The sequence below is a fragment of the Megachile rotundata genome, chromosome 14 (genome assembly GCF_050947335.1).
Source record: "Megachile rotundata isolate GNS110a chromosome 14, iyMegRotu1, whole genome shotgun sequence".
Taxonomy (NCBI): domain Eukaryota; kingdom Metazoa; phylum Arthropoda; class Insecta; order Hymenoptera; family Megachilidae; genus Megachile; species Megachile rotundata.
The window spans coordinates 7,284,530-7,305,057 of record NC_134996.1 but is presented as its reverse complement, the minus strand read 5'-3'; the positions used below and the strand labels follow the sequence as shown (position 1 = coordinate 7,305,057).

Below are 20,528 nucleotides of genomic sequence, written 5' to 3'. Positions count from 1 at the left end.
ACAAATATTATTCTGTAAATGTCATGTTATAAGTTTATTTTTATTCATTCTACTTATTCGCATTTTTTATCCACCCTATATATGGCCGATAGATTTATAGCAGACTGAAGTTAGCCGCAAATGAAATGTCATTTCGTTAAACGAAATATGAATGTATTTCTATTTCATAAAGTCAGTTAGAAAGAACAAGATCATATCATTACACGATAATCTTCTTTTCTCGTCACAATCTAACGCAAATTGTAATCTTTTCGTATATTGCATAAATAAAAGTGAACTTGGACAAATCTAGGTTGAATTGTACATATTTATCCAGAAGGCGGCGCTGTCATCAAACTTTTTAACATGGTTAGTGGTGCGTCAAACAATTTTAACTACGAAAAGTTAAGTTCAGTTAGATAGCAAAACTTAAAAAACGGTATAATACTATATATTGAGGAAAAAGTAGTCAGTTAATCGGAAGTGACATACGACATTGGTTCAGTGAATGAAATAAAATATGGGAGAACGTACGGTTCGTTTACTCTGTAAGCTTAGTATTTTCAGCTTTTTCATTTTTTTCATAAAAATGTCAAATGCAGCAAGTGTCCCAGGAACTAAAAATATTATTGACACTATAAAAAATGACAAAAATTTGCAATGTAAATTGCCAGAGTCTGTATATGATAGCAGTATTATAAAGGATTGTCATAATTTAACATATCCTGAAAACACAACTAAAATTAAAGATCTAGATCCAGATATACTAAAAAAGACTATTTTGTGCATAGCATTTCATGACATGTTATACAAGGTTTGTTCATCTAATATGACTTCTCAAATACCAAATGACAATGCTAAATTTCAATCATACATTGAAAAATTCTACCCTGAGAATGATGAATCGCATAGGATCAAGTTTTGTGAAAATATTAAAAGTGTTAAAGTTTCAAATAAACAATTGCTACCATTGTTATCTCTGATACATTTGAATGAAAGTACTGTATGTCATGCTACATGCTTCAACATACAAGGAAATTTTAATCCACCTTGTGCAATATTTGCTTTGAGTAAAAAAATTGACGAGGATATAAGAAATATAAACAAATCTCATCAAACACAGTCTCAAACTTCAACAGTAACTAATGGAGTACAGCAGTCTAAGAGTTTAAGCGAAAGTTTAAACCCGGTACAAACATCGTCGCACGCAAATGCAAATGATAATACTGCTGTGGAACCTCAGACAACAGATATTAAAACAGGTGTGGTTTCAGAAAGTAAAATACCTCAGAAGGAGAATTCAGATAAAATGCCTGTGGACTTAGATAAAACACCTGAGAATTCAAAAAAAATATCTAATAATCAAGCTACATCATCTAAAAATCAAGATAAGACAACAGAGAATCAAAGTAAAACATTAGAAAAACAAGATAAGATACCTGAGGATTTAGATAAAGCACCTGAAAATAAAGATAACGCTCCTGAATTTGAAGATGTACCTGAGAATCAAGGTAATGCACCCGAAAACGAAAGTAATATGCCTGAAAATGAAGGTAATGCAGGTGAGAATCTAGGTAATGCACCAGAGAATAATATAAATGATGATGAAAAGAACAAGAAGGATGCTAACGATATTAAAACAAGCACAATATCAGAAAACACCCAGAATCAAGAGAACTCTGTTAATCAAGATGAATGGAATCGTCTGGTAGATGACAAGTCTTCGTATGGTATGTAATTTAAAGGTGTTTAACATGTATTACTGTTGAGGCTTTCGGGTGTAATCTGATCAGTATCAGTGTAACCCTTGATGAAGCTAGCTGCAATGCTGGCGAAACGTTGGGAACTCGCTTCCTTTAGGACACGGCTTACACCCGAAAGCCTCAACAGTAATACCTGTTTGACGCCGGGCCATGAAAGCCTCAAATCTCTTGTGTTTAACATGGTTTGTAACTTGTTTGTATTTAAATTAAATATATTATTTTCAGATACAAATGATGTATCAGATCATGCTGTTGATACAGCAATTATGCCTGAACCTGAACAGAGGAATATCATATCTCGTTATCATAGTATAAGGTCAGGTGAAAGGTCTCATTTCTTCACCTACTTTACTGTTTTTTCCTTGATCTCCATAGCAGCATATGTAGGTTATCATAATAAACAAAAGGTATGTTTTTGTTTTGTATACTCTCTTGTTTGTAATATTTGTGGTTTATGTGTATTACTTTAATCTCGTAATACTTTAGATACTGGCCATGGTATTGGAAGGACGAAGATCGCGAAGCAATCGTGGTAGACGACGACCAAGCACAGCTAATTACCGTAAGCTAGATTGTACGTTAGAAGAGGCAGTTACGTCACAGTGTAATGCAAATGTTACGCATGTTATATACTAATACATGTAATATATCGGATACTTTAATGCAAGTGCATAATAGCACCCGTGTAATATATTTTGTATTCAAGTATACTTTCATTATACAAATATCTTTTTAAGAAATCAATGGTTTACTAGTATTCAATTGTTACTGCATTAAAATTTACCGTTATCTAGTATGAAATAGTGAAATATTTTGCACTGTTTGGATTGATATCTTGTAATGAAATTACAAGATTTATTATTATACGGGACAAATCTCCTGACGTTTAGACATTGGATGTTTTTGCTGTTTTCAAAAATACGTTAGACTTCTGAAGAACATCGCCTTTATACTTTTTTACGTAAAAACGACCTGTATAAAAACAAGTATACAGTTACGTCACTTAACTGTAAATGCAAATGCACTGTTTGTTATATGCAACTTTAATAACTTGTACGTTATTCTAACATTATTCATACGAAATTAAAAATTGTAAAAAGTTTTATACATTTATAAAGTTATATCTTGTTTTAAACTCAGTCATTACATTTGTCATAACTTTCCACAGTAAAATGATGTACAATTAATAGAATGATTTTGATTTTGCTAGTACATGCAGTATGTAATTGACAAGATTTAGTTAACAAACAAGCAATAACACAAACAATATATTACTTTCGTTATCGAGGTGTCATGTTCATACAGTACATTAACTAAAATGAAAAAAATAAATGTGGACGATTTTCACTGTGACCGACTGTATCTATACATTTAAGCTTATGTTAACAGTTTTGTATTTTTAATTTTAGTTATATGAAATATGTGCTCTATTTTCTTGCTGAAACTTAGATTTTTGTTGCCGAAAGCTACTTCATTAAATTAAAATGTAGAATAGATTTTATTTTTCAAGATTATGAAAGAAAGGGATAGATGTAAATATAGCTTCATAAGATAGTAATTATTATTCAGAATATAGTAGAACAAAGTAGCGACTATGGCGCAGCTGTGAATCTCTAATCAATTAATGGAACTTGTTTATTTGTTGAAAGAATACAGCTTATATATTTCAGTCTTAATTGATTAGTCCTCTAATCAGAAAAGGAAACTTAGTTCATGTAACGAGTTTCTCAGTTTCGCCACATGGAGTCGCCACTCCGCTCTACTATAGTCATAAGATGATACTATTATTTTTGTAATATTTAGCTTTCGATACCGATTTTTATTTAAATCAAAATACATCCATGTCATATGATTTCCTTCGTTATAATTTGTATAATCGTTAGGTGTACAAGAAGGGCAAGATATTTATTTATACGAGAAACTGTATCATTTCTGCAAAGTCAGAACAGTTCCTTCAATACAGTATATGTGTATTATGTATTAATATGTAGAAGCTATAATTATTATTTTTTCGATAACATATAATCAAATATTACATCCTATGTAACCAATATTGTTTATTACCTCATTTAAATACATTAACTGTACTCTTTATCTCTTAAAGGTTATGTATTATTGATAGATTGATACAAAAATAATTACAGCTGTTATTGAGTTAAGTGCTTATTATTGAATGTACTTTTACAGAATTAGCTGCACATTCTGAATATTTTTGTACTTTCAGTATCAAAGCACTTGATTATTGTTTAACACAAATTTTGATAGTATTTGATTTTATTTATTGATCAAGTTTATTTGAAATAATTTATTTTTCTTTAATGACTATGCAAATAATTTGTTAAGTTCTTTATTATTATATTTGACCTAATAAAGATTCATTTTGATTAATAGTTTATTCTAATCTGGAATATACTACAAAAAAGTACTTATTTTTGCATCAACATGACAGGTTTCAATAATTTTATTGCACAAAGATTGAATTATGTATGTTTAAAGATAAATAATTATTAATTTCAAATGATTATACATGCAATACAAATTATAATGGATTTGTCGCATCAAATACTGTCCACATGTACGTCAACGTGATTATATCATGAAAACATTGTATAAGTTCTAATGTCAAATAATAAATTTTCTATGAAAAATATTTCTGTGTACCACTATCCCTTTATATGTTAAAATTACATTTCGTATTAAAATATAATCAAAATAATGTAGTGATTTAACGTATAAAATAAAACTGTTTATTGCAGGGTAATTAATTTAATAAATTAAAAGAATATAGAAAGTCACATTCTGTCGTGAATTTGAAATTTATGACATGCGCTTTAGTTTGAAAAGTGTTACTATCGCCATCTAGCAATGAAACATAAAACTACTCTAAAAAATGTGTTTTTTCAAAAAAATAAAGCCTTGTCATTGCATTGATGTTCGCAAACTGATAATAGTTTTATATAATAGTCAATTAAGCTGACGAAATTAACTAATTAATAGAATTGAATAGAAAACGAAATACGTGGTGCCATCTAGTGGTAGTATGCGGGAACTAATGAAACTGCAGTTCCAAAAACGTGTAGTTCACCCTGTTTGCCGGAGAGATGGCGCTACCTGTTCCATTTTTTAAATAATTCAATTAATATCAACTATTTCTATTTAATAAACAATAATATTCTTTAAATCGTATTATAAGTTAGTTCGAAGTATTTTAAGAATGCTAACAAATTGTAAAAAAATAATTAGCACAAAAATAATATTGAAGATTTAGTTTTATTAGTTCCCTCCTAGTACCACTAGATGGCCATAGTGTTTCATAGTCCTTTCTCAATTTTGAAACATAATTGAAGCTTACAGTATTTCTCTAATTTTATATTAACCTCAATATTTTACTGCTTTGTTAAAAAAATATATATATTAATTGTATTTATTCTTTTCATGCTAATACTTAATGATGAAAATGTATTCCTTTCTTTTACAAAATGTTTAGTCCCTTTTTTTTAAACTTACAAAGTAAAACACTCTTTCTATCAAGCGTGATAAACTTTTCAATTCTACAGATACTTAATAAATCCATAAAATGCATAATAAACATGAAGTAATATATAAATAGAAAATTGCATACGAAAGTATTGCAAGTCTTAAACAATTGATCTCTGATACAAATTAATTCAAATTTGACTCAAATTGATCTCTTTTTTAATCTCAAAAATTTAAAATTCTTATACCGTTTTTGAAAGTAAAAATTTAGCACAAGAATTCTGGACATCAGAATTATATATAACAAGAATTGTTATTGTAATAATTTCCTTTTATTCTTTGTATAAACATTTATTGTCCGTCTACAATAAGTAGGCATAAGAAGGTACAGAATTTATTTTAAACATAAGAAATGAAGAATTCAAATAAATCGTATAAAAAGAGAGACAAATGTCTCTTTCGTTGCCGACTGACGCGGCAAAAGTGAACCCCTGCAGCTTTCGAGCGGACTTTAAATGCGCCTGAGTATCCCCTCCACTTTATAATAATTAATGGTGGGGTTTGCTCACTATACTTGTTAATGGTACGTTATCACGTGGAAAGGGAACGAAACAAGTGCTTTGTACTTTACTATTTACTATTATTATCTATGAATATTACATTATTAAATCAATTTTATTAAAAAACTACAGTAATATTAATATATTAGAAATATACTCATTGCAAAAACGAGAAGTACAACGTTACAGTAAAAATTACCTTGTTAAAGTATTCTACAGGCATCAAATATTACATAATATTAAATATGAGAAAAAATAAGTTAATATTTATATAAGAAAAAATAAATGAATATTTATAGAAGAAAGAATAAATATTTATATCACTTCATTAATATTCAATTTACTAATATAAATATTTATATCAAATTGTTATTTTTTTATAGAACATTTACTTGTAGTAAAATTAATAATGTTTATGACTTTTTATCCATTTTTATACATTTTTTTTAAATATGTATTTTAGTGTATTAGAAGTATAATACGTGAGAATTCGAATATGTTTAATTTCAATGCCGTATATTAGCATTTTTATTTACTGAGTTAGTTCATCAATTACTTGATATTGTAACAATAGCTACAGGGTATTTTTAATTGCACACCTGTTCAACCATTAGGTACTCTCGGATAAGGAAACAGGTGATTTCTATACGCTTATCGTGTGCAGAACAAGAGCTCCATTTTGCAGTATGATAATGTTTTAAACGGAAGGAAGTCGAAAAACGGATGTCACATCTTTGCGTTACATTGTTTTATTTCACCTAAAATTACACGAACTAAAAAATAGATATAGCATTCACAAAATAAAGAAGATCACAGAAAAATAATTAAATAAAAGATGTTTACAGCCAACTACTGAAAAGTCACTATAAGAGCTAACAAAATGACAACCAAAAAAATTCTTTCTTTCAAATTACATGAAAAATTCCATGATTAAAAAACAATTATATAAACTATTATAAAATGCAAAAAAAATGACAATATTCATAAAAAATCTAACAAAATGACAACCAAAAAATTCTTTCTTTCAAACTACATGAAAAATTCCATAATTAAATGACAACTACATAAACTATTATAAAATCTAAAGAAAGATGAAAAAATTCATCAAAAGTCTAACAAAATGACAACCAAAAAAATTCTTTCTTTCAAACTACATGAAAAATTCCATAATTAAATGACAATTATATAAACTATTGTAAAATCTAAAAAGAACGACAAAATTCATTAAAAGTCTAACAAAATGACAACCAAAAAAATTCTTTCTTTCAAATTTCATGAAAAATACCATAAATGAAAGACAATTATATAAACTATTACAAAGTCTAAAAAAAAATTAGAAAATTCATCAAAAGTCTAACAAAATGACAACCGAAAAAATTCTTTCTTTTAAATTACATGAAAAATTCCATGATTAAATGAAAATTACATAAACTATTATAAAATCTAAAAAAAAATGACAAAATTCATCAAAAGTCTAACAAAATGATAACCAAAAAAATTCTTCCCTTCAAACTACATGAAAAATTCCATAATTAAATGACAATTATATAAACTATTATAAAATGCAAAAAAAAATTCATCAAATGCCTTTCTATCCCCGTTTTCTCAAAAAAGCAGCGATTAACGTCAGTTGCAGCACTCACACTAAAAAAATAATTGATCCACAGTAGAGAGTATTGAATGCAAATGTTTCGAACAACGATTACAATTTTATTCAAATAACGATGTAGATAAAAATTCATCTGAATAACTCCCGTGGTGTTCGCGGCGGTTAGTATGGTGGGGATGATGTTAGGGAGATTGCTGCCCGTGGCCGATACCAGATTTCTGTTCGCGTTCAGTCGGTGCGTGCTAGCGGCTCCGTTCGGTCATTCATAGTATTCTGTATCGTTCTTGCTTCTCTTCGGTCTGCCGCTTCGTCTTTAACGCGTGTTTCGTTGACAGTTTTCCGAAGAAAAATTCAATTTTCCCTGTGAAAGATTCACGGTGCGACGTCTGATCGTGGGACCAACTGTGACTCTGCCAAACTGCACTTCATCGTCGAAAAAAGGTAATTTCCTGCGAACACGTGGACCACCGTGTTTCGAATGACAGCGACGATTTTTACGCTCGATGTAAAAATACAAATTGTAGACACATATTTTGTAGCAATTTTTTTTCGTAATTGACGTCACATTTTAGAAATAGAAAATGTATTTTAATAAAATTAGAATTAACGAATAGTATTATTTCATCTACATTTTTTTTTTTCGAATAAACACTTCATTCGTGAAGCTTCATTTCGAATAAATTCTATTGGCGATTTCGATTTGAAATAACTGAAAAATCTGTCAATAATTAAAATGATTTCAGACTCAGTTTAAATATTTTTTTTATTTTAATAATATTTACTATTTATTTTACATTTAATTTATCAGTTTCTGTCATAATATTTTACAAATAAAAAATATGTCATTTTACATATTTTATAACACTTTCAAATAATTAATTTTAAAATACTATTTATCAAACAAATAATGTATGAATTGTTAATAAAATAACGTCAAGATAATTATTTGCAATTATACCTCATTCGTGAACTCTCAATACACACAAATCTATGAATATTAATTGAATTTGTACAAAGCCTCTCTTGGCGCCATTTCAAAAATTTGCGCGGGAAATATTCTCGCGACTACAATTTAAATTTTTCAAAAATTCGTGAAAGTTGCGCTAAAAATTTGTGTTTTCTATCAAACACAATATCTTGAGAGAAGAAAGAGAATAATATATCTTATAAAAGTTTAATTCAACGAATGCGCTGTTTGTCTTCGAATATTTCGAGCGAGATTGGCGGCTTTTTTCGTGCGCATGTGCATAGTATTAGTTTAAGGGAGCCGTGGAAAGATGTCGGTAAACAGAAATACGAAAACAGTGTAGGAAGAAGGTACGTTTTTATCGTGAATGATAATTGAGGCATTGTTTCTTATCTCGAATGGTTCGAGCAACGCGAATTATGTATGCAATCGTGTTAAGAACTGTGTTTAAAGAATACGCGCGAAAAAAAAGAGGTTAGATCCGAGGCTTCATTATCGCGCCGTGACCTTATGCAATATTTATATTGTTTTTATTTTTAGTACGCGGCGCTAGCATCAGACGGTCATAAATTTTGTTTGTATCATTGACATTTGATATTCGAATTTGGTTTACGTGTGGAGGAATATTTAAGTACTTTGTGTATGAATAATTAGTGTGCTGTAATAATTTACTATGTGTTACTAGTTTTATGATGGTTTGGTGTTGAAAATTTAGTTCTTTTTTGGTTCTTTTTTTGAGAGGGAAATTTTATTATATTGGAAGAGCTTGGTAATTTATGGGATTCAAGGGTTAGTAGTTTTATTCAATGTGATGGAGGTTTGTTGTAGGTTTGATTAGGGGATGCTGGGAAAATTGGGAAATTGTGGATTTTGATGTTTAGGAAGTTTAGGTGTTCTGAAATTTGGAGCTTAGGTAATTACAAATTGACAAATTTATAAATTTCAGGATTTAGGATTTGGAAATTTCTAAATTGGGGAATTAGAAATTTGAAAATTTAAAAATTTGAAAATTGGAATCTCAGGAATTTTGAAATTTGGAAATTAAGAAATTGAGGTGTGAAAATTTGGAAATTTGAAAATTTAGAGTTTTGGAAATCTGGGGATTTGAGAATTTAGGGATTTTAGAAATCTGGGGATTTGAGAATTTGGGATTTTGGGAATCTGGGGATTTGAGTATTTGGGGTTTTAGAAATCTAGGGATTTGAGAATTTGGAATTTTGGAAATTTGGGGATTTGAGAATTTGGGATTTTGGAAATCTGGGAATTTGAGAATTTGGGGTTTTGGAAATCTGGGGATTTAAGTATTTGGGGTTTTAGAAATCTAGGGATTTGAGAATTTGGAATTTTGGAAATTTGGAGATTTGAAAATTTGGGATTTTGGAAATCTGGGAATTTGAGAATTTGGGGTTTTGGAAATCTGGGGATTTAAGTATTTGGGGTTTTAGAAATCTAGGGATTTATGAATTTGGAATTTTGGAAATTTGGGGATTTGAGAATTTGGAATTTTGGAAATCTGGGAATTTGAGAATTTGGGATTTTGGAAATCTGGGAATTTGAGAATTTGGGGTTTTGGAAATCTGGGGATTTGAGTATTTGGGGTTTTAGAAATCTGGGGATTTGAGAATTTGGGGTTTTGGAAATCTGGGGATTTGAGTATTTAGAGTTTTAGAAATCTGGGGATCTGAGAATTTAGTGAGTTTGGAAATCTGGGGATTTGAAAATTTGGAATATTGGAAATCTGGGAATTTTGGAAATTTGAGAATTTGGGGTCTTGGAAATCGGGGTATTTGAAAATTTGGGGATTTTGGAAATCTGAGGATTTGAAAATATTGAAAATCTGGGGACTTGAGAATTGTGGGATTTTGGAAATCTAGGGATTTTAGAAATCTGGGGATTTCAAAATTTGGAATTTTGGAAATCTGCGGATTTGGTAATCTAGAGATTTGAGAATTGTGAAAATTGAAAATTTAGAAATTCGGAAGTAATGGAATTTGAGGAGCTGTAAATTAAAAAATTTGTAAACTTAAAAATTTGGAAATTAAAAAATAAGAAATAAAGAGATTTAATAAAAAAGAAATTGAAACCCCAAATTTTCAATTTTAAATTTGTCAAACTTGAACTTTCGCAAAAAGGAGATAGGAATCTGATCAACAACAGCTGCATTTTAATATTAATTTTATTAATACATGACTGAAGATTTAAATCGCAAATTTGCCATGGGATTAGTGCGGAAGGTTGATAGATTCTCTAAAAAGAACGATGACTACGTCCTTGATCAATTTTGGATCAATGATGTCTTTCTACACGTGTTGCTTGGCATCGAGTGGCTACGTTGCAAAATTGTTCAACTTGTTCGATTTATCTTACAAAATGCTTGACAAATCAATAATCCCTAAAACCTTGAATATTTACAATGATTCTGTTCCAAATTTCATAGACTGTAAATAGATGCAGACTCAGATTATTTCTTCGATATTCAATGACAAAGTTGTTCGTTTTATTTGACTGAAATGAAAATTGCATCGGTGAGTCATTGCTTGAAAAATGGAACAGTTTTTAAATTTTAAATCTTGTTCTTTTTTCATTGTGTCTTTTACTTTTGTATGTTAATATTTTACTTAAACGTTTTTTAATATTCAAAATAAATTTCAGAATAAATGCAAAATAATACAAATTTTGTTTTTTTTATGAAGTAAAAGATTTGTACGGTTTTTTAAAATAGTTTTTAGTAATATTAAATATTTTTAGCAAAATTAAATAATATTATTATTATAGTTGTTAAATAATATTATAAGTTTGTATAATATTTAGCAATATTAATATTTGCTAATATATTTTATGTTATATTTATTGTTTTACAAAATTGATATGCTATTAGTAATTTGTAAATAACAAAAGTAATTTCAAGTATACATTTATGTAAATTACATGACCTTTATTACAATAATTTATTCAATTTCTGAACTTAAGTCTTGAAGTATTACAATTTCTAATTCAGAAGTACGTTTGAATGTACGTCGTTTTAGAATTATTTGCAACAGTTACAAATTACTTGTAAAATAACAAGTAACAGATAAGATTACTCGTGAAATAATTCTTTTTACGACCAGTCGTGTTGTTAAATTTATTCAAATACTGATACTATTTAGAATAAGAAGTTTTATTAAAATAATAATATAATTAATTTAAAATGTATGTACAATATATTTAAATTATTACAAAATTTTATTAAAGCAGACGTAATTAATTTATAGTAATAAAATATTGGTAAAACATTTCATAAACATTAAAATCCAAAATTAAATTTCAATAGAATAACAGTAACAACAATAAGTCATAGTTAATTTATTGTAATAAAATATTGGTAAAACATTGTACAAACACTAAAATCCAAAATTAAATTTTTAATAAAATAACAATAACAAGTTATAATTAATTTAGAATAATAAAATATTGGTACAACGTTACACAAGCAAATACTAAAATCCAAAATGAAGTTTTAATAAAATAACAATAACAATTTATAATTAATTTATAATAATAAAATATTGGTAAAACTTTACACAAAGCATCACTAAAATCCAAAATTAAATTTTAATAAAATAACAATAACAATGACAAGACATAGTTAATTTATTAACAAGGCATCAATAACAAAGCATAATTAATTTACAGTAATAAAATATTGGTACAACGTTACACAAGTAACACTAAAATCCAAAATGAAATTTTAATAAAATAGCAAAAGCTATAAATGTTAAATAAACAGTATAATAGTATAATAGTAAAAAAACAGTATAATTTTCTATGTAAACCAAAGTAATATTTTACTACCACAAAAGAAAATAAATTACAAATGACAAATAATTTAATAAATTAACTGCATATTAAAAATATTTCAATCGACACGACAAAGGGAATCAAACAAGATGAAACTACTTTTATGCCTCGCGTAGTCGCGGATTAAGGTGCAACCCGAGATTTGCAAAGTGAGCAATTTTTTATATTCCGTCAGAAACGCAAAAAAGTAAGACGAAACTAGGAGTGAATAAAAATGATTGCCACTTTCGATGTTCCTCGAACAGAGGCTTATTTCGCAAAAATCGTTATTCCCTTCCTCGTTGCGTCCCGCTCCTCCTTTCGTTTTTCTTTGTTCCTTTTTTTATTTTAGGTGACTCCGCCTGTAAATTATTCGTATTCTCATGCATTAACGCCGAAGGCCGTAAATAAAGGTTAAACGAGCTTCGCGGCTTTTTATAATCAGTCTTTATTTCGGGCTGAACTTAATTAAAAGTCCATAATAACCGACCGGAAATTAGGTTGTTGCATTTTCAAATGGTACCAATTTTTCCTTTTTATATTTTATATATTATTTTTTAATATTCAACTATTGTTATACATTTAAATTTTTATATTGCATTATTTTTTTATATCGAATTAAATTATTTCTTAATAGTTGCATACATATTTATTTTGTTCATTGCAGACTTAATTCTTTTTTAGCTCTTCACTTATTAATAGTTAGGTGACTTATAGGTTAAATTAATTTGTATAATTAAAAATAGAAGGACGTACATTGCATTATTTTTTTATATTGCATTAAATTATTTATTAATAGTTGGATGCATATTCAATTATTTTTCATTTCGTTTATTGCACACTTAATTATTTTTTAGCTCTTTACTTATTAATAGTTAGGTTACTTATAGGTTAGGTTAATTTGTATAATTAAAAATAGAAGGACACTTTTAACTTAATATTTTCTATATATTATTCTTAATGTTCAATTGTATTCTTACTGTCCTTAACATTTTCATAATTTTTTTAACATAATTCTAAACATAATTTTCTTAATACTCTCAAAATAATATTCTGCTATTAATACATTTAATGTAATAATAATATAACATTTTTATAATTAAAATTCATATCCTTAATGTAATATTCTTATACAATATTCTTAATTCATTCATATTTGTACATGTTCTAATATATCTCCATTTGCAATTTAATCCGTATTCTCTTCATAATTCTTACAATAATTCTCTTCATAATTCTCAATAATAGTTACAAAATTTTACTGTTGTATTCTTAATAATTCATCATGTTATCATTTCTTTTACCTGCAAAATAAATTACCCATAAAAGGTACCACCCCTAAGCCCCCAGCGCAGGAAATAAACGAACCTCCGGTAAAATTTCTCTCAAATCAATCATTGCAACTCTCGAACCGAGCAATGAACTTCAACATCAATTCAAATTTACTTAGCTACAGCGACATTTTTATGGACTTCACTTTTAATCCAATGACGAGGGCAACGCACGATAAGAAGATACGGTATCTATTCGAGAGTTTTATATGTAATAACGTTTTAGATCATTTTCGGGCCTTCCTCTCTTTTTATCGAGAATATCTTTTGACACGATCGGTGTCATGTCATTATAATTATCGGTCAGTGCTAAAAATACCGAGGATTAGTTTATATTTAAAGAAAAAATATTCGCGACCGTGATTCGGCTCAAGTGGACTTCTTTTGGACTGTACAACCATTTTGACTTGCAGATACTCGAGATTTCTTCTTTATTTATTCACATATTATTCGTGAAAATGTTGAACGATGCCAGGTCGCGGTTCTTTCAAGGACGAAACGGGTGCTTCTTTCAGCTGAGAATGAAGTGCTGTCCATGGAGATTTTCGTATTCCTTGCATTTTGATAAGATCTGACCTGTTGTGACAATTTTTGCTTCTGGCGCGTACTATTGCATTTTAATTGTTTGAAGTTTCATTATTTTTTGAGTTCTATTGATTTGATGAACTTCATTCATGTAATATAATAATAAAACTCACAGAACTGTTAAGTTCTGTTGCATTCAATTTTGGTGCAACCTGTATTCATGAAGAGGACTTTGAGGACTTTAATTTTTACACAGAGGATTTCAGTTGGAAATGCATATTGTCTGTAAATAAAATTGTAGAATGATGTTTGGTAGTACAGTAAAATTATCGTAATTTATTTTTAATATGCATGCAACATTACTGTAGTGAAAATTAGAATTTTATGCAAGGAGTATGATCATCAAATTACAAATTGCATGACTTATAGGTTTGATGATAAAATGCAAAATAAAATATAAAATATAAATAATAGTAAAATGCAAAACATATTACAAGAGTAATGATGAACTATAAAATAAATTATATGTAGTACTAATAAATTACAAGACATATTATAGATATAATAATGAAATGCAAAATAAAATATAAATAATACCAATAAAGTGCAAAATATATTACAAGAATAATGATAAAGTATAAAATAAATTACATATAGTATCAATAAATTGCAAGACATATTATAGATATAATAATGAAATGCAAAATGAAATATAAATAATACCAGTAAAGTGCAAAACATATTAAAAGAATAATGATAAAGTATAAAATAAATTACATATAGTATCAATAAATTGCAAGACATATTATAGGTATAATAATGAAATGCAAAATAAAATATAAATAATACTAACAAAGTGCAAAACATATTATAAGAATAATGATGAAGAGGAAAATAAATTATAACAATATACAAAATAAATTATAAATAATAATTATAGAGATATAATTATATATTATAATAATTATAATATATAAACCATATTACAAGTATAATAATAAGGTGCAAAATATATTATAAGTAATAGCAATACGAAACAATAAATATAGCAATAAATTGTAATACAGAAATAATACTAAAATACTATAATACAGAAATATAGTAATAAAAATTAGAAATTATATTTATTAGAAATGTACTAATAAACTTCCCATAATAAAGTGTCCCACTTATTAATTACAATAATAAAGAACCTAATTTATTAACTGCAATAAGTATCCCATTTTACAACAAAATATCTGAGTTAATTTCAATAAAACTCCACAAAATTATGAGAATTGAAGTTCACATGAAACGAAAAGATGCACAGAAAGATGCAGAAAGGAGCAGTTCAAAGAAAAAATGGCTGTCAAATGGCCGTCACGATGAGACGTACCAAATGTTTCCCCGAATTTATCACTCGTTATATCTTTGTTTATGCCAGACGTTGGTTCGCAAAACGGTCGGGGCACGTTCGAATTTTATTCGATCCGTTGGATCGTGGCGCCGGAATGCGAATTGAAATTTAATGAACGCCTCTACTTTGAAGAGCGTTAAATAATACTTGAATGGAGCCTGTGGACCACGCCTGCAAATTAACGTCTTCTATGCTATTCTTAGTCCCGCCGTTTTCAGATCATTTAGCAAAACTTTTACCGCAAAAATTTAGCAAACTTAGTTATGGGTAAAGTTTTAGTTAAAGTTAGTTTATGGGTAAATTGTTCTAGTCTGCAAATAAATTAATTATTGTCTTGTAAACTGTAATTACTGTAATGTAGTATTTATAATTGTATATTGTACAGTTATGCAGTTGTATAATATACAGTTATAATTATTATGAGATATTTATTATTTCTGTGGAGAAAGAGTGTTAGAATATGGGATTATGTCGATGTAAAGATTCAGAGGTATAAATACTTGGGAATACATGTAGGAACTAGGGTAGCAAGATGGCGACATAAGAATCTAGACATGAAGAGACATAGGAAGGTGCAAATATAGAAATTTAAATATCTAGGAATTTAAGACTCTAAAATTGCATGAAACTAGGGAACTGAGTATAGAAATCTTCCTACATTCCTTCCAGAATTTTGTAACTCCTATATTTCTCCTATATTCCTAAATTCCCATCTAAAAGCTACAAAATTCAGAAACCTAAAAATCTAGAAATTTGGAAGAATATGATTCTAGTGATACATCCAAAAATTTAGCAATCTAGAAACCCTTCTCCACCAAAAAAAATGTAGTATCGATTTTGCATTTGATAAACACCAATCGTTAACATGGAATGCTGAACATGACAAGATTTAACATGTACACGTGTTTGCGGTTTTCAAGCATTTATGACCCTTGCGTCTCGCAGAACTCACGAATTTGCCTAAACGTTTTCTTCATGGTCGATGTAGAACGAGCTCGAAACACCATCAGCTAAATTAAACTTGCAATATATATAACATTATACGTACATTCAAATTAATGTTCAAAATCATATTGTACTATTTAACAAAATCAATACCTCAAAAAAAGAGAAATATGAACAATATTTTGATGCAAACTTTAGTACTGTTAAAGTTTTGATTGATAAAAATAAATGAAATAATTTTTATTTATTTTCAGTTTGATAACATATGTTTCATATGTGTACATATGAATGTGTATATGAATTCATATGTGTATCTTGCAAATTGCATATATTCCACATGTGTATAAGTTGCAAATTTCTATTTTGACAGTTTTAGTATTTAAATTATCTTAATTGTTCAAATATTTAATTTAAAAGTCTATCTTCCATCTATATTCAAGTATTCGAATTATCCTAATTATTTAAATCCCATATTCCACTTGTACTTCCATACTCGAAAGCTAGTTACCCAAATACTTTCCAAATCCGAGTTCTATTAAGAAACCAAATTTCAAACAAATCTGAATCGCAAATCCGAATTCCGCTCTAACCCATCACTCATCCCCCTAAAATTCGACTTTAAACATTCGAGCAATCAAAAAATTTCAAGAGCAAATGCTACCAGTATTGCAATAACTCGAATATTTAATTTACAAATCTATCTTCCACCTATATTCAAGTATTTGAATTATCCTAATTATTCAAATCCCATATTCCACTTGTACTTCCATACTCGAAAGCTAGTTACCCAAATATTTTCCAAATCCGAATTCTATTAAGAAATCAAATTTCAAACAAATCTGAATCGCAAATCCGAATTCCGCTCCAACCCATCACTAACCCTCCCAAATTTCGACTCTAAACATTCGAACAAAATCAAGAGCAAACGCTACCAGTATAGGAACATTCGCATTTCCATTAAGAGCAAGCATAAATCGCGTACATCGCAGAAGATACCCGCGAACAGTATCGGAAAGCGAAATCAAAGAATCGAGACGGTAATAAAAGGAATGAAAGCACAGAGAGGCACAGTGGCGCGGTTTTACGTGCAACATAGTGGCTACTATTCTCCGTGGCGATATCACGAGAGCAATATAACCGAGCCGGTAATGAAAGCTAGAGGAGAAGCGTTATAGAGGCACAGTGTTTAAGAGTCTGCGGCCACGACACGACACGACGTTGCCGGGCGAAATATAAAAGCGGCGCGGCGCTCTACGTCGGCTGCTGACCTCGGAGTCACTTAAGGTCTGGGTCAAACTATTCTTGTCGCGTACCTTTCCTAGTCCGATCCATCGATCGATCAATCTTTGTCCGTGAATTTCTGTCTGCCGGTTCTAACGTGCTGACGCATAGTTTCGCGCGAGCCTCGCACGATCGACGTTTGCGAAATACCCCTTGCAAATTCTACACTTTTCATGTACGCTGCAATACTCTCCCTTTCATGTCGATTTTGCTTTGCTGATTTTAGGTGGACTTCTTTTTGATTAATACACGATTGTTATGAAGTTAAGGCTGTTTGCTCTCGGTTCTTTTTAGGATAGCTTTGTTTAATTTTTTATATAAACTAAATTAGTTTTAGGTTAGGTAGTATTATTAATTAGGTTATGAATTTTTATATTATTGAAGTTCGTTGGTTTATACTGTTGGCTCTTTGTATGGTTACATTAGGTTAGGTATAATTTTTACAAACTAAATTGATTTTAGGTTACGTATTATTTTTACGAGTCACTGATTTTTTGGTTTATAGAGCTCTCGGTTCTTTTTAGGTTAGGAAGTGATTTAAATCTTAAGGCATTTTAGATTGGGAAGTATTTTTATATTATTCAGATTCTTTGGTTTATACTCTTGGTTCCTTTTAGGTTATGTATAAATTTTGTTTGTTAAAATGATTTAGTCATGAATGAAAGTTTTAGAAACCACCTTTTGAGGTTGATGATCCTGTGAATTCTTTTTATTGTCCATATTTTGCATAATGTTGTCCATTTTTAAGGAAAATGATTCCATTGAAGATAATGCTTCGTAAACTAGCTTTAACGAATTTTAAAATATTATATATACATATATATATGTGGTTATGTTAGATTAGGTTTAGTTAGGTCAGGTTAGATTAATATTGATTTTGGGTTAGGTTAGTTTAGGTTAATTGTATATATTGGTTTTACGTTAGGTTAGTTTACGTTAGGTGTATATATTGATTTTATGTTAGGTTAGTTTAGGTTAAGTGTATATATTGGTTTTATGTTAGGTTAGTTTAGGTTAGGTATATTATTGGTTTTAAGTTAGGTTAGGTTATGTCAGATTAGATATATATATTCATACTAATATATTAAAGTAGTTATGTACTAACAAAATAAGTCAACACAACAGTACAACTATACTGTAAATTCGAATGCTCAAATATTTACCTTGAAACAAGTGCAAATTTAAAAACCGCCAACTTATCTTTTTATATCACAGTATCATTCAAGAGTTCTGTGACCACTTACCTTTATGGATCCATAAATCACTCATAGATCCTCTAACAGCCTATCGTACACTGATCACTGATAAAAAGATTGAATCGAGCGATCGAGAAGACACAACTTCAAAAGATCGTTCGATAATGTACATGAATGAAATCATTCAATGCTATTTATATACAGGCTGCTTACAATTCGGTGATACGATCGATAAATGCGTAGATATACGTGCAAAAATAAACCGGTAATTTAAAATGAAAGTTTGTTCGCATACCACTTTGGTTCCGAACAGATTTTTTACTTTTTCTAATTTTTGCAAAAATATTTCTTAACAAAACATTCTTAATAAGAATGTTTTCTATTATAGTTAATGAATGTTATAAATAAGCGCACACAAATTAATACCTACTTTATTTAAATTTATCTTCATGAAATTATTGCAACAGTAATATACAGCAAAAATTAAAAATTTAATAAGCAGTGTCATATGTGTTAATGTGATAATATGTGTTATAAATTATAATGGTTCTTACAAAAACATTTTAATAATTTTAAAAATTACATGTATTAGTAATTGACGTAATATTACTTACTTATATTTATTAACATCAACTTAAGAAAGTTATTGTGTCGTAAATTTTTTTGCAAGACACTTTTTCAAATTCATTTTTCTCGAAAATAAAAGTGCATATGAAAAAATGTTGCTGTATGTTTTTCACTTATTTTTTTACGTAGATTCACTCAGTTTCATGGTCTAACAGCTGATTGGAAACACCCTGTACACTTATACGTTTAACAAACTTACAAATTATCGAGGTGCAGTTTTGGATTAGAAATAAAATATACGTATCCATAAATTAATTTATATAATTACTATTTCAGCAAAAGCATCCACATATAATTTAATACTGGCTCTATCAATCAGTCAGAATGCTTCACATTTTATATAACAAAATCTTTTGCTGTATTCTTGTAGAAATATTTGTTATGTTATATTTTTTATAATATGTACGATTTAGCATTCGCTTATTTATTTCTCTATTTTCAATTTAAAAGTAAGTGTTTAACATAGTTCCAGTGTTAAAATAAGGAACCTAAAATGCGCCATTTTGAAGTGTTCCGTAAACCTAGCGTTAATTACCGATTCGCTTGTCGAAGATTAATTAAATCGCGTCATAGCTTCCGAAGCAACACCAAAACTCGAGCAGGCTAATTCGTGCCGGCTCGATGTAATGCCTACGCGATTTATGAACAACCAGCACACACGCTGTGATTTCGTTTTATTTTTCTGCCTCGCCTTTGCGATCCTCCTCGATGGCTGTCGTAAATTAGAGCTCAAGGGCTCCGCGCCGCAAATCGCGGTTCAACGAAAAGCGTTTCGCTTTCTTGCTGCAAACGCGGAACGATATTTTAACGTTATTTTTATCTGAAATCCTGTTTTTCGCGGTTTTTAAAACTGCTGCGTTCTGAATCAGAGACTCAATATTTAGTAGTTCAATTATCAGTTATTTCATTGAAATAATTTAATTTAACTGTGTACTATAATTTTACTTAATTCTGTTGTGTAAAATAATTCAGTCGAATTCAATTATATGAAATCATTTAATTTTATTCACTTACATAAAATTTATTTCGATTCAATTATATAAAACAATTTCA

At 28.8% G+C, this 20,528-nt stretch overlaps 2 protein-coding genes across 6 annotated transcripts in view; both read left to right on the top strand.

Annotated features, from left to right (window-relative positions):
- Positions 1-173: 173 nt before the first annotated feature.
- LOC100880155 (uncharacterized) lies at positions 174-4,392 on the top strand. Its single transcript, XM_003704800.3, has 3 exons — positions 174-1,709; positions 1,968-2,149; positions 2,229-4,392. Exons 1-3 carry the CDS (start codon positions 500-502, stop codon positions 2,376-2,378), a joined length of 1,542 nt encoding a protein of 513 aa, XP_003704848.1. The 5' UTR covers positions 174-499; the 3' UTR covers positions 2,379-4,392.
- A 3,206-nt stretch (positions 4,393-7,598) lies between these two features.
- The window catches only part of LOC100880043 (ADAM metallopeptidase with thrombospondin type 1 motif A), a 199,145-nt gene continuing 186,215 nt past the window's right edge, over positions 7,599-20,528 (top strand). For 4 of the 5 annotated variants that reach the window (XR_013040449.1, XM_076539623.1, XM_076539624.1 and 1 more), the window contains exon 1: positions 7,599-7,829. The gene's annotated coding sequence lies outside the window, so the exon portion shown is untranslated. Of the gene's footprint in view, positions 7,830-17,573; positions 17,656-20,528 lie in introns of those variants that run through there. The other variant, XM_076539622.1, reaches the window with a different exon arrangement.